This window comes from Carcharodon carcharias, chromosome 3 (genome assembly GCF_017639515.1).
Source record: "Carcharodon carcharias isolate sCarCar2 chromosome 3, sCarCar2.pri, whole genome shotgun sequence".
NCBI lineage: Eukaryota > Metazoa > Chordata > Chondrichthyes > Lamniformes > Lamnidae > Carcharodon > Carcharodon carcharias.
In genome coordinates this window covers 24710141-24725462 of record NC_054469.1, presented here as the reverse complement: position 1 = coordinate 24725462, position 15322 = coordinate 24710141, and the positions used below count along the sequence as shown (strand labels likewise).

General features: G+C 41.8%; 1 protein-coding gene across 1 annotated transcript in view; it reads right to left on the bottom strand.

Moving 5' to 3' along the window:
* The window catches only part of LOC121276407 (WD repeat-containing protein 48), a 124300-nt gene that overhangs the window by 43352 nt on the left and 65626 nt on the right, over positions 1 to 15322 (bottom strand). Inside the window, exons 11-12 of the mRNA XM_041184759.1 lie at positions 10992 to 11089; positions 3409 to 3516 (exon numbers count right to left, since the gene is read on the bottom strand). Coding sequence (XP_041040693.1) covers positions 3409 to 3516; positions 10992 to 11089 — 206 coding nt within the window. The remainder of the gene's footprint in view (positions 1 to 3408; positions 3517 to 10991; positions 11090 to 15322) is intronic.

Sequence of the window (15322 nt, the reverse complement as noted above, 5' to 3'; positions counted from 1 at the left end):
AAAGAAAGCGCCAATTCTTGAGGGAGCAGCTCAAGTTAGTATCGAATATGGCTGCTGGACGACAGAAGCAGCATTAGCAATGACAATAAGATGTTACCAAGAGGCTAAAAATCAATGATTGTAATGATGGAGATTTGGTGGTCTTATTTCTACGAATGAGATCATGAGTAAAGACATGAAAGGAATCACTGTCATTTTTAAAATAATAGTATAAGCTTCTAATAAAATTGCAATAACCTTCTAATAAAGTTGCAGCAACATTTAATATAAAGCAGGTGCTGAATACATATTTCAATTAGGTTACAGATAAGCTCTTTCACAGTTCTGACAGCTTAATAAATTGTTGGAGTGATTTAATTGCGTAATTGATCTTCAGCCAATAGCTTCTTACATTTTTTCCTCACATAACAACCTCACTGCATTAAAATGTACAGCAGCATTTCAGTGAACAATTAGCCACTGGGGAAATCGGTTATCTACAAACTTACTTAGAGTTCCAGGACCACTACAATCCAGGAATTTGCAGGCTGTTAAATAAGCAGATCTTTTAATAAGGAAATCACTATTCAGAAGGCATGGTATGAGATATAATTAAAATCCCTGTCAGTCAATGTAACTGAAGAGAAAAAGCTTGCAAGAGCTCCTACTTTTAAAATCTACCTACTTCAGAAAATGTAATCAATGAGTTCTCCTGGAAAACGAGCACAATTAGAGAAAACTGATAAAAGGCAACATCAGAGAAGACTAAATTCTGAAAGTTAACAATAGAGCTTTAGCAGAATCACCAAGCTCAAAATTGGCACAAAGAAAGACTCAGGGAAAATGCCAACTTCCAAACAAAAAAAAATCATTTTCTTAAGCCAGTGTTTTGTCAAACTAATTTCGAAGTGTTGGAAAACCTTTGTCCAGCAAAATAAGGTTTTTCAGCATTTTGTTTTTATTTCAGATCTCCAGCATCCGCAGAATTTTGCTTTTATTTAAGTTTGAAGTATAATGTTCTTGGATTCACTTACAGTAAATGCCACTGATGCTCCTTCAAAAGTAAATAATACCAGCTCACATTCTTTAAAATAAAACACAGATGAGCCTATTGTAACATGAACAGTTCGAAGGATGAAATTGGCTTAAAAGTTTTCAGGGACACAATGTCATTTCTGTCAAAGGCAAGTTAAGGTTTCACCATTACTTGATTCCTAAAGTCAGGTATATTTAAAAATTCTTCTCTAGCAATGAAGCACCCACTTTTGGACGCCGAGCAGTTATTATTTTATTATCACTTTTTCTATAACAACTCTTACCTTTGAGACTCTTTGCTGCAGACCTGCAATACACGTTAGACATCTAGCTGGCAGGATGTGTGCCCAAGAATGGCTCAGAGTGACTGATATAAACCATGCATGACTTTCCCACATTTCAGCAACTCAACTGATACAAATTTAAAAACCAACTTTCAAGCAGATATCCTATTTTGTCATTAATTTCATAGAGGGGTGGGGGCATGAAACAAATCTGAGTTCTAGTGATCTTAAAATAAAAATAGTGGAAATTCACTGTAGGTCGGACAGCCAACCTCTCTCTATGGTGCGTAAGGAGAAAAGAATGACCCAGACCACTTCAGGTCTTAGTGGACTAGGTTATGAAGAAAGATTGAAGGGGCTAGACTTATTTTCACTACAAGAAAGACTGATACAGCTGAGTCAATCAAAGATGCACCAATTAAAGAATTGGTTCACCAAACACCACCAAAACTTTTGAGCCCTACACTTCATGTGCACAACTGCACCTGGTTGCATGGTAAAGCTCTAAACATTGAAACATAGAAAATAGGAGCAGGAGTAGATCATTCAGCCCTTCGAGCCTACTCTGCCATTCAATGTGACCATGGCTGATCCTCTATCTCAATGACATACTCTTGAGCTCTCTCCATACCCCTTGACACCTTTGGAGTCTGGAACTCTATTTCCTTCTTAAATATATTTAGTGACTTGGCCTCCACAGCCTTCTGCGGTAGAGAATTCCAAGGGTACACCACCCTCCGAGTGAAGAAGTTTCTCTTCACCTCAGTCTTAAATGGCCTACCCTGTATCCTGAGACTGTGACCCCTTTGTTTTAGACCCCGCCCAGCAAGGGGAAACATCATCCCTGCATCCAGTCTATCTAGCCTGTCAGAATTTTATATGTTTCAATGAGATCTCTTCTCATTCTTCTAAACTCCTTTTAATACAGGCCTAGTCGGCCCAATCTATCCTCATTGAGATCGAGGATCCTGCCATCACAGGAATCAGTCTGGTGTACCTTCGCTGCACTCCCTTGATGGCAAGTATATCCTTTCTTAGGTAAAGAGACCAAAACTGCACATAATACTCCAAGTGTGGTCTCACCAAGGCCCTGCACAGCTGCAGTAAGACATCCTTGCTCTTGTACCCAAGTCCTCTCGCAATGAATGCCAACATACCACTTGCATTCTTAACTGCTTGCTACACCTGTGTGCTTACTTTCTGTGATTAGTGTACAAGGACACCCAGGTACCTTTGACAATCAACATTTCCCAAACTGTCACCATTTAAAAAATACTCTGCAGTTCTGTTTTTCCTACCGAAGTGGATAACTTCACAATTATCCATGTTATACTGCATCTGCCATGTGCTTGTCCACTCACTCAGCCTGTCTAAATCGGCTTGTAGCCTCTTAAAGTCGTCCTCACCACTCACATTCCCACCAAGTTTTGTGTCGTTAACAAACTTGGAAATATTACATTTGGTTCCCTCATCCAAATCATTGATAGATATATTATATATATAATATATACATTATATATATGTGTGTGTGTATATATATATATATATATATACATATATATATGAACAGATGGGGCCCAAGCACTGAATTCTGCGGTACCCTGCTAATCACCGCCTGCCACGCCGAAAAAGAGCCATTTATTCCTACTCTATTTCCTATCTGTTAACAAGTTCTCAATCCATGCCAATATATTACCCCCTCACAAAATACGACAGCAGCGAGGATGATGCATAATGTGGCTTGTCAAACTATCATACTGAGAAAACTGCCCTTAAGGAGATGGAAGCCACATCACCTCTGCACAATACTCATTCTGACAGTGTTACAGTATACACACCAATGTTTCGTTATTTCTTTTCTAAGATCACTTCTAAAATGGTCCACACAGGCTTGGACATACAGCATCTTTCTTTCTACGTCACTAGGGCAAACTTCTGAACTTCCCTACCCAACACCATTGTGGAAGGACCAGGATTATGACAGTTCCAAGACAATGCCAAACACCTTTACAGGGAAACTAGTGATGGGCAATAATTGCAGCCGTGCCAGGAGCACATCATCACGTGAAGAAAGGAAAGTAGCGGGAAAAAATGGAAGATCAAAACTTACCCCTGTTTTCAAGTCCACTGAGAACCAGTTTGGCACATAAACCATTTTGAACCGTTTCTTGATTTCTTCTTCAAATTCTACTTTCCCAAGGTCTTCCACCTTACAAGCCTGTTGGGAGAATGCATGAGCTGTTTATTTTAAATATTTTATTATCTATTTAAATGGACCAGTTACTGCAATCACTGGGGTCTGGACAGCACACTGTATTGAATCATTGTCAGTTCCTTTCTAAATTCTAGGCCAAAATCACTCAGAAAATGACCAATGGTTTAATCCTTGGAAGGTTAGTGCCAGATCTTGGGGTCCCACTGTTTGCAAGCAGAGAGACCATAACTGCACAAAATTCAGCAACATCAACCGGATTACATGTGACAACGGAACTTACACAAAATTGAAGCATTTTCACACAATATGTTCTAAGGAAGAAACTGAAAGCAACTGCCAGGTCATGCCTTAAGGGGCAAGATTGGTGCTATGTAACAGTCCATTGTAGTTCTGAGGTTGAATACTGTGCAGCCTTTTGGATGAGATGTTAAACAAAGGCCCTGCCTGCCCTCACAATGGACATAAAAGATCCCACAGCACTACTTTGAGGAGGAGCAGGGGAGTTATCCCTGTGTCCGGGTCATCATTTAGCCCTGAATCAACAACAATAAAACAGATTATGCCTTCACTGTGGGAATTCCTGCTTGGAAATTGGCTGCAGCATTTCCTATGTTACAACAGTGACAGCCTTCAGAAGTACATCATTGGTGGTCATGAAACGTGCTACATAAATGGAAATTTTATTATAAATGACTGAAATGTGTTTTAATCACCATTCAATAGCAAGAGATGGGAGATGGTGGCATAGTGATAATGTCAATGGACGAATAATCCAGAGGCTCAGGTTAATGCTCTGGGACACAAGTTCAAATCTTCCACGGCAGCTGGTGGAATTTAAATTCAATTGGAAAATCTGAAACTGGAAGCTAGTCTCAGTAATGATGGCTACGAAATTATCAATTGTGGTTAAAAACCCAGCGGGTTCTCTAATGTCCTTTAGGGAAGGAAATCCTCCATCCATACCCAGTCTGAGCTACATGTGACTCCGGGTCCACAGCAGTGTGGTTGACTCTTAACTGCCCTTTGAAATGGCCTAGCAAGCCATTCAGTTGTGGCAATTAGGGCTTGGCAACAAATGCTGGCCTTGCCAGCGACACCCACAACCCATGAAAGAATATTTTAAAAAAGGAGTCTTGTTTATTTAGTTATGGACACGGTCGGGAGAGAACTGAAACCCTTGTACCCTTTTTCCCTTACTGTCTGCAATGAATGTGATTTTGGAGAGGGAGATGTGCATGCGTCTTAGCTCCCGGAGTGTGTGGTCAATTTAGAAATAACAGCAGCTAGCTTTTGTGTGTTTAAATAAAGAGGGTTATTTCTTCAAATATTGAACTCAAAAGCCGAACCGCTATGTCAATCACTCCCACACACATAAGGAACAGTTAAAGAAAATAGTATACCATCACAAGTTGTAAACCAAAGGAATAGCTCATAGTTCACGTATTGGGACCATGGTAAAAGAACAGTCACTGTGGACCCATTAAAGAGAGGAGTCTTCGCCCTCTCTTGAATTGTAGTTCAGTTGGGCTCAAATAGCTGAAGACAGATACCAGGATTATTGCAGGATTCCCTCAAAGAGATGAAAATTCAGCAGGTCATGAAGCTAAGACACTTGTGATTTTTGTATGGGGAGGTCCAATTGAACCACTGATGTCCATGTACAGATGGACTTATTTGGAATTAGGCTGGGAGGCTCTTTTAAGATGTATGGCCTCCAAGTCTTTAAAGGTAAAGATGACACAGCCTTTTGCTACAGCTGCTGTCTCTTTTAGATTGCCAGTTTGACTTAAAAGGGGCAGCCTAAAAACATGACTGCCCCTGTGGCTTTCTAAATATGGTGTTGGCCTTTGATTAGGCACATCCTGGGCTACTGTTTCCAACCATCCCTCCTGGGGGCTGGAGACCATTACTGCCTTTCTTTCAAGCCACAAACGCAGTTCTGGATGGTTTCAGGATATGGGTGTTAACACTTGGTCTGAAATGGGTCCCACTGTCTTTCTGAGACAGTATGATTTCCACAGAGGTGTGCTGACTGAGCACTTCCAGTAAAGCGGGGAGGCCCACAAGCAGGGTGATTTAACCAGGGGCTTTCCAGAAGCTCGTGATAGTCTGTCCAAGTTGCAAAGATCACCTCACCTTTGGTGGTCTTCTTAACAGTTCACTATTGTCCATTTTAAATAACAGACAGTTCGAGAAACTTCTATATGAACATACAGAGTTCATATTTAAAGTTATGAATATAATGAGCCTTGACAGGGCATAACAATTTCCAATGTGCTTTCTATTATGAAATTGTTGCTTTCTCTAATGCCCATTAATTCTTCTATATAATCATATAGCTATAAAACTAATCCTGCTGTCCCACTCTATCCCAAAGTTATTGCTTTTTGATCAGAGGTTGCTGAGAATTGCATTCCTATTTTTCATGGGCCACAATTATTAGTGCAATACAAAGTTTTATTCTTCATGTGAATAGTGTATGGTGAATATTTGGTAATGCCCGAAATATAAGAGAAAGCTATAATACAGAGGATAATGAAGTTAATGGAACAGATGTATCAAAGAATAGTGCTCTCAGGGGGTCATTGGTTTATGGGAACTGAATAAATAAAATATTGCATGTAATTCCAGGAGTTTTAGCCATTGCTTTGGGGACTGTATTCCATCAATTTTGTTGTGAAATGGAAAAACAATGAACTTTTTCAGGATTAAATGAAAACAGTGAACATGCAATGAATGTATTACTATATTATTTTTGATATAGAAAATTTTTGAAATTGAATGAAAAAAGCCATGTCATCCAGGTTGTCCAGTAGATGACGAGGCCATTCAGCCCATATGGTCCATGCTGGCTCTCTGTAGAGCAAGCCAGTCCATAAGACGCCGGAGAAGAAGTAGGCCATTCAGCCCATTGAGTCTACTCCACCATTCAATGGGATTGTGGCTGATTTGATAATCCTCAATTCCACTTTATAGCCTTTTTTCCATGAACCTTGATCCCCTTACCGATTAAAAATTTGTCCATCTCAGCCTTGAATATACTTAATGACCTAGCCTCTACAGCCCTGTGCAGTAAAGAATTCCACAGATTCACTACCCTCAGAGAGAAGAAATTTCTCCTCATCTCTGTTTTAAATGGGCGACCCCTTACTCTGAGATTATGCCCTCTGGTCCTAGACTCTCCTGCAAGGGGAAACAACCTCTCAGCATTTACTCTGTCAAGCCCCCTAAGAATCTTATTTGTTTCAATAAGGTCACCTCTCATTCTTCTAAACTCCAATGAGTATAGGCCCAACCTACTCAACCTCTCCTCATAAGAAAATCCCTCCAAACCTGGGATCAATCTAGTGAACCTTCTCTGGACTGCCTCCAATGCCAGTGTATCTTTCCTTAGATAAGGGGACCAAAACTGTTCACAGTATTCTAGGCGTGGTCTAACTGGTGCCTTCCATAGTTTTAGCAAGACTTCCCTACTTTTGTACTCCATTCCCTTTGAAATAAAGGCCAACATTCCATTTGCCTTGCTGATTAGCTACTGAACTTGTATGTTAGCTTTTTATGATTCATGCACGAGGACCTCCAAATCCCTGTGTGCTGCAGCCTTCTGCAGTCTTTCTCCATTTAAATAATATTCAGCTCCTCTATTCTTCCTACCAAAATGACACAAGGAGTTTACAGAGGGATATAGACAGGTTGAGTGAGTGGACAAAAACTTGGCAGGTGGAATATAATGTGTAGCCTCACATTTTCCCACATTATATTCCACCTGCCAAGTTTTTGTCCACTCACTCAACCTGTCTATATCACTCTGTAAACTCCTTGTGTCATTCTCGCCACTTATTTTTGTGTCATCCGCAAACTTGGCGAAAGTACATTCACTTCCCTCATCTAAGTCATTAATATTTTTGTAAATAATTGTGGCCCCAGCACTGATCCCTGTGGCACTCCACTAGTTACAGGTTTCCATCCTGAAAATGCCTCCCTTATCCCAACTCTCTGTCTTCTATCAGTTAGCCAATCCTCTTTCCATGCTAATATACTACATCCAACACCATGGGCTCTTAACTTATTAAGTAGCCTTATGTGCGGTACCTTTTCGAACACCTTTTGGCAATCCAAATATATTACACCTACTAGTTCCCCTTTATCTATCCTGCTTATTACCTCCTCAAATAATTCTAATAGATCCTGGAAAAGTCCCAGAGGATTGGAAATCTGCCAATGTAAAGTAAATTTCCTGTTTTTGTACTTAAAACTATATAAGGCATGATTTCCCCTTCACCAAGCCATGTTGACTTTGCTTGATTATATTATGTATCTCTAAATGCCCTGCTATTACATCCTTTATAACAGACTCTAACATTTTCCCAATGATGGATGTTAAGCTAACTGGCCTATAGTTACCTGTTTTTTGTCTCCCTCCCTTTTTGAATAAGGGAATCATATATAGTTTTAAGTACAAAAACAGGAAATTTACTTTACATTGGCAGCTTTCCAATCCTCTGGGACTTTTCTAGGATCTAAGGATTCTTGGAAGATTACTACCATTGTATCCACTATTTCTGTAGCTACTTCCTTTAATATCCTAGGATGCAACCCATCAGGTCCAGGGGACTTATCTGCCTTTAGCCCAATTAGTTTCCCTTGTACTTTTTCTCTCATGATAGTTATTGTATTTATTTCCTCCCCCACCTTTGCCAGTCGATTATTTAGTATTTTTGGAATGCCATTAGTGTCTTCTACCGTGAAGACTGATGCAAAGTATTTATTCAACTCCTCTGCCATTTCCTGGTTCCCCATCATTAATTCCCCAGCCTTGTTCTCTCAGGAGCCTATGTTCTCTTTTTATTCCCATTCCCCTGTTCTATCCCTGTAGTCCTGCAAGTTTATGTCCCACAATTGCCTATCCAACTTCCTTTTGAAATTATTGATCGCCTCTGCTTTCACCACTCTCAATGGGTCATTACTACTTACAACAGAAAGAAGTTCTTCTTCACATCACCACCACCCTGTCGTTCAAAACCTTCAATCTGTGTCCCCCAGCCCTTTTACCATCAGCTAATGGGAAAAGCTTTTCTTTGTCTACCTCATCTAAATCTATCATAATCTTGTACACCTCTACCAAATCTCCCCATAAACTCCTTTGCTCCAAGGAGAATCACCCCTGCTTCTCCAATCTAAACTAGTAGCTAAGATTCCTCATCCCTGGAACCATTCTGGCAAATCTCCTCTGCTCTCAAGGACCCCCATCTTCTTCCTGAAGTGTGGTGACCAGAACTGAATGCATTACTCCAGCTGTGCCTTAATAAAGAGCTTTATAAAGGTGCTGCATAAATTTCCTGCTTCTGTACTTAAAACCTCCATTTATGATGCCCAAGATCCCTTTTGTTTTATTAACTGCTCTCAATATGTTCTGCCATCTTCAAAGATATATTCACATGAACCCTTTCGGGTCCCTCTGCCGCTGCACATTCTTTAGAACTGTGCCATTAATACTGTGATACTTCTCCCCCTCCTTTTTGCCAAAATGAATCACTTCACGTGTCAGTGTTAAACATATAGCCAAAAAAGCAGTGGTTCTAGCACTTACCCTTGGGGAGCACCCAGCAATGTGCAGTGGTGTGCATTTTACATAGAATTTGCAGCACAAACAAGGCCTTTAATCCAAACAGTATATACTGGTGTTTATGCTCCATTGGAGCCTGATATACAACGCTACAACATTGAACAAATACTCGGCTATTGCTAACAACTTGTACATAAATAGCAAATCAGCTCCAATTCAGCTTATGGTATAGAGTGCGTATGCCATTTTCCTGCAGAATAGAACTGAATGTCACTTCAGTCACAGCCAAACTCTCCCAAACAATCTCAAGATGAGTCATGCCACAGAACAAACAAAAATCTCCGGCCTGTTTGAAACAGAACTGCTTTAAAACGCATTCACTTAAATTAGTACCATTTAATGCCATTGAGTCTTTTCCTGGCCAGTCCTTGGCTATTAGTCCAAAAGGACACTGTTAGAGATTAGGGGTAGATGTGGTGGGTGGAAAGTGAAGAAGAACTTTAAAGACCACTGGAATTATTATATATAAAACTTAACCTTCCTTCCCATGCCCTGAATACTTATGTTCAATTGGCAAATGCTAGCGCTGTCACTCATGAACAACTAGCTCAACAAGTTTGGAGGGCAGAATATGTGAGGGAGCAGTTTAAGCAAAGAAGTAGTCTTTTTTAAAAAAAGAAATCAGTGATTAAACTGCTTTTACATCCAGTAAATTTATGTCAGTAACTCTGTGCCACAATTCACAGATCAAGTTAATGACCCTTTAACAAGACATGGGCCAAATCTTCCGACAGGATGTACGACCGAAAATACTGTTGGAACCCTGTGGAGGTCCTGACACATGGACCTCCTTGGGAATTGTCCAGGAAGTTTCAAATTCCAAGGGGTAATTCCCCTGCCCTCTGGGACCCTGCATGAATGTCTCAGACTCTGAGCTAGAATCACAGTCTTCTGACAGTTCTGCCATACTTACCTGGGGTAGTTACTCAGGGAATGTTAGACAGATAAAAGCCTAGTCTAACATCTGGGTAACTACGCAACTGACTCCTCAATCACATCGCCCCCACCCCTTCAACCCGAACCTCTCAACCAGACCCGATGACCCCTTCCGACCTGACCCGATTAACCATCCCACCCCCATATCACTCATCCCAGCCCCAGCTACCTACCCACCTACCAATTCACTCACACCCACTCATCCCCTCACCCATTCACTAACATTCAAATTGGACCTTTACCGTTACCATATGTGCCATAAAAAGGGGGCATGTCCTGTCTTCCCCCAACTCTACTCCGCTCCAATGGAGTTCCCTGAATGACGCTGCACTGCGCATAACTTTGACAGCTGGATTCGGAAGACCCCGGGGGAAATGCGTAGCAGTATCGAGTCAGAGGAATTTACTAGTGCAGCGGCAATCCGACGATCATTGTTGCCACTTGGAAGATCTCGGCTATAGATATTAAATTCCTCTCCACGCCCCCAAAGACAGAACAAAAAATTCTCACAGTGAGGTTCCACCTTTACCATACATAAAAAGGAAAGCATTGAAACTTCATTGGTTGCAATTGTGAATACTGAGCATTCTCTAGCAGTCAGTTTATTTAGACAATTTGGCAAACCAAGCAGTACCTACCAAAACCAAAAGCTGCATCAGTGCTCTGTTCACAAAGTAGTCAAAGAATGACCTTAATGCCCATTCCAATATTGAAACGATTCATGTTGCTAAAACTAAGATCAGGCAAACTGGACAATCAGGTCAATGTCGACCTGTTATAATCTGTTATAAGTCATTTCCGTTGCATTTGATAGAGATGGGCTGGAAGGAAGGCTTATTTGTCATCTGTTCTTCAGGTAAAGCCATTAGGCTACAAACGTCCTCTAAGCAAATCCCTGACTTAAATCTGGACTCACCTTCAGCACATCCCAGAACGCCACAATGTTGTTCGTATCTTTGGTCACTATGTGTCTCTTATCATTCAATATATGACACTGGATGATACTAGCACCCCCTAGAGGATATAAAGAAAATTCACTGATGAGGCTGGATTTTGTGATTATAGTTTTTCAAAAACGCAATGTCATGGTGGAGAGGTGGAAGAGCCATTCAGCCCAACATGTCACACTAGTGTTTATGCTCTACGAGTATCCTTCTACAAGTATTTCTGTGCAGATTATTTACGAAGGCCTCTCTCTGTACTTGCTAATCTGTACTTTCAAAGATATATATTTGGCAAAAAAGCTTTGTCGGTTACAGACATTTTCAAGATTTTTTTCAATTTGCATTTAGACTGTTGGTAGATACGGGGAAGTTCCACTATCTCAGAGTTGGTTCTATCTCACTGCTGTTGCAATTTGCAACCCATTAGCTGCAATGCTGAAAACACACATCATTGCTGGAATATAACCATACAAAACCTGAAACTTGTTCAATTGCTTTTTCGTCATTTTCCACTTCTCTCTCTTTCACCTATTGGTCCAATGTTCACCCAATTTTTGTCAAACTTGGTAATTAGGACCATTAACTATTCTCTTTATAAAAAAAAATCCTCTAATTTTCTCCTCTTCTCAATCCTTTGTGCCAACGGCACTTCTAACACTTTACACAAGTGGCAGGCAAGTCCTAGCAGGGACAGGGCCCTGCTGGGCGATATGACATCCTGTCCAAATATATGTACACACAATCTCACTCCAGTTGAGATGAGGAAGACTATAATTGCCAACATTCTTTGCAACATTATTTGTTTTTTTATTGGCTAGACCATTTTAAGAGGGTATTTAAGAGCCAACCACATTGCTGTGGGTCTGGAGCCACATGTAAGATATGACCACAGGACGAGTGAACCAGGTGGTTTCATGGTTAATTCCAGATTTATATCCGGATTTGAACCTAGGTCCCCAGAGCATTACCCTGGGTCACTGGATTACTAGTCCAGTGAAAATATCCTGCACACAGAACACTGGGGTAAAGGTGAGCAATGATCAGAGAAGTTTATACAACCAAAGGCTGATTCAAATGCCAGAACAACTCACGATTACAGAACAGATGCAACCTGATCGATTTTGCATCAAGCCAGGAAGGATGATATAGTAAAGAACACAAAGTCAGCCACAACATTTGTCAACTTTGGTCAAATTGAATATGGCTCCAACATAGCCCATAATTTATGGTGCAAAACAGTGAACCTTGGCCAAGTACTGGGTTAAAAGGCCAATCTTTAAAGATACAAGTTAATTAAATATCCCCAGACATGACAGAAATTAGGCCCCTCTTTCTCCCATCATCCACCCCTTTTTATCGGTGCCTCTTCCCTTGGCAGAGTAAATGGCATAACAATACAAACTGAAGGCAAGGAAGGGAGGTGTCGCTCAGAATGCATCTTGTTACTTGCTATGAGCAAACAAGGCCCTGAAGATTTCTAATGTAGTGGCAACAGACAAGCAGGCTAAATTGGCTTTTACATTTGTATGCTGTTAGGAAATAGAGATAGTTTAACTAAGTTATGTTGGTACTTGCGGGTGTTAGGAATGAGTTTTAGCTTTAAAGTTTAAGGCTGATTTGTCTTTCTGTATCTGTGTGGTAAGAAAGATCAAGTGGAGTTTTAGTTTCACTTTAAAAAGGTGCTTACATTTCTAATGAAGAGTTTTACGACCCCTGAGGAGAGGTTAAACAAACAACAGTAGAAAATTGGCCGTTGCCTAGCAACAGGGGGCCACAGAGGCAGGTCCCTCCCACTGAGACAAACACAGAAGAAGAGAAACAGCAGTTTGTTTTGGAAGCTGTTGGAATTCGGTTGGTTTGAAGACAGCTGTGAAGCAGAAGCAGCCTAGAAGGGACAGATGACAGTCCCAAGCTAATAAAATCAAAACCAAAAATCCAGGAGAGTGGAAGAGGGGAAAGACCAAAGTAGACCTTCTAGTGAAGGAAGGACAAGAACCTGGGAAAAGGCCCTATTAATGAAGTTAGGAGTGTGGGACAGAGAGTAAGGCTCCAAACTTTAGACTTAAAGAGATAAAAGCTGCAGAAAGCAGATTTAAAGCAAGAACTGCTTGCAAGAGGCAAGAATGTCCAAAGAGACAACTGAAGGTCTGTAACTCTTTGCTACAGGCATGTGAAGCAGTGGTGTACTGTTAATGCTGAGTTGGTGAGAGTGTGTGGGGAAGACAGCTTGAATGCATGTGGTGACCCAGGGGAGAGGAACATCAGAAGGACAGTTTGAAACCCTGGAGGTGAACCCTTGCAGACGGCATACTAGAGAAAGCGTCGGTTTGGGAGAAGATTCCAAGGTGAGGTCTTGGAGAGTGGAGATTGTAAACCCTTGCGCGAAGGATGGAGAGCAGCGAGACCAGTTGGCTCACGGTGTGATAAACGTCTGGGGCGGGGGTTCGGGAGAGATCCATAGCATCTGTTTGAGGTGGCATCTGTCACTTGGTTTCAGAATGTGGTGTGTCTGACCACAGGGTGCCATAGGTTTAAATGGACTGTGTACTGAAGATGACTTGTGCTCCAGGGACTAGCTGCACTCCTAGCCAACCTGTTCCAGTACAGCTACAACACTGGCACCACCCAGCAATGTGGAAAATTGCCCAGGTATGTTCTGTCCACAAAAAGCAGGACAAATTCAACCCGGCCAATTGATACTCCATCAGTTTACTCGCGAGCGTCAGCAAAGTGATGGAAAGTGTCGTTATTGCAGAGTAAGCGGCAATTCCTCAGCAATAACCTGCTCACTGACGCTTGGTTTGGGTTTCACCAGGGTCACTCAGCTTCTGACCTCATTACAGTCTTGCTCCAAACATGGACAAAAGAGCCAAGTTCAGGAGATGATGTGAGAGTGACTGACTGCCCTTAACGTCTACGTAGAATCTGACCGAGTGTGGCATCAAAGAGACCTAGCAAAACTGAAGTCAATGGAAATCAAGGGGGAAACTCCACTTGTTGGAGTCATATCTTGCACAAAGGAAGATGGCTGTGGTTGTTGGAGATCAATCATCCAGGTCCTGGGGCATCGCTACAAGAACTCCTCAGGGTAGTATCCTAGGCCCAACAATCTTGATCTGCTTCATCCTTCCTTCCATCATAAGGTCAGAGGTGGGGATGTTCGCAGATGGTTGTTCAGTACCATTCGCGACTCCTCAGATACTGAAGCAGTCTATGTCCATATACAGCAAGGCATGGACAATATTCAGGCTTGGGCTGATAAGAGGCAAGTAACACTTGTGCCACACAAGTGCCAAGCAATGATCACCTCCAACAGGAGAGGATCTAACCACCTCTCCTTGATATTGAATGGCAGTGCGATCACTGAATCCCCCACTATCAACATCCTGGGAGTTACCATTGACTAGACCAGATATTTAAATTCTGTGGCTACAAGAGCAGGTCAGAGGCTAGGAATTCTGTGGAGAGTAACTCATCTCCCTACTCCCCAAAGCCTGTTCACTATCTACAAGGCACAAGTCAGGAGTGTGATGGAATACTCTGCACCTGCTTGGGTGAATGCATCTCCCAACAACACTCAAGAAGCTTGACACATTCCAGGACAAAGCAGACCACATGACTGGCACTCCATCCACCACTTTAAACAATCACTCCCTCTAATACTGACCCATGGTGGCAGCAGTGTATGCCATATACAAGATGCACTGCAGCAGCTCACCAAATGATGCTTTGACTGCACCTTCCAAGCCGGTCATCTTTACCAACTAGAAGGACAGCTACATGGGAACACCACAAGCTGCAAGTGCCCCTCCAAGTTGCACAACACCTTGACTTGGAGCTATATCATCGTTCGTTCCTTTATTGTCGCTGGGTGAAAATCTTGGAACTCCCCTCCTAACAGCATTGTGGGTGTTCCTCCATGGACTGCAGCAGTACAAGGCAGCAGCACACCACTACCTCTTCAATGGCAATTAGGGATGGGCAATAAATGCTGGCCTGGCCAGTGACACCCACATCCCATGAATGAATTTTAAAAAATAGCCTGCTCTCTGGTTAGTTCCAGCACATGCTGTTCTAAGAAACTGCCCCGAAAACACTGAACTCATCTTCCAAGCAACCTTTGCCAATCTGATTCATCCAGTCTATATGTAGATTAACATCACCCATGATTATCGCTGTGCCTTTCTCACAAGCCACCTGAATCTCTTCCTGTATACTCCATCCTACAGCGCGGTTACTGTTTGGGGGCTTACCTTTACTATTTATAGTGTGTCATAGTGTTTATAGCACAGAAAGAGGCCCT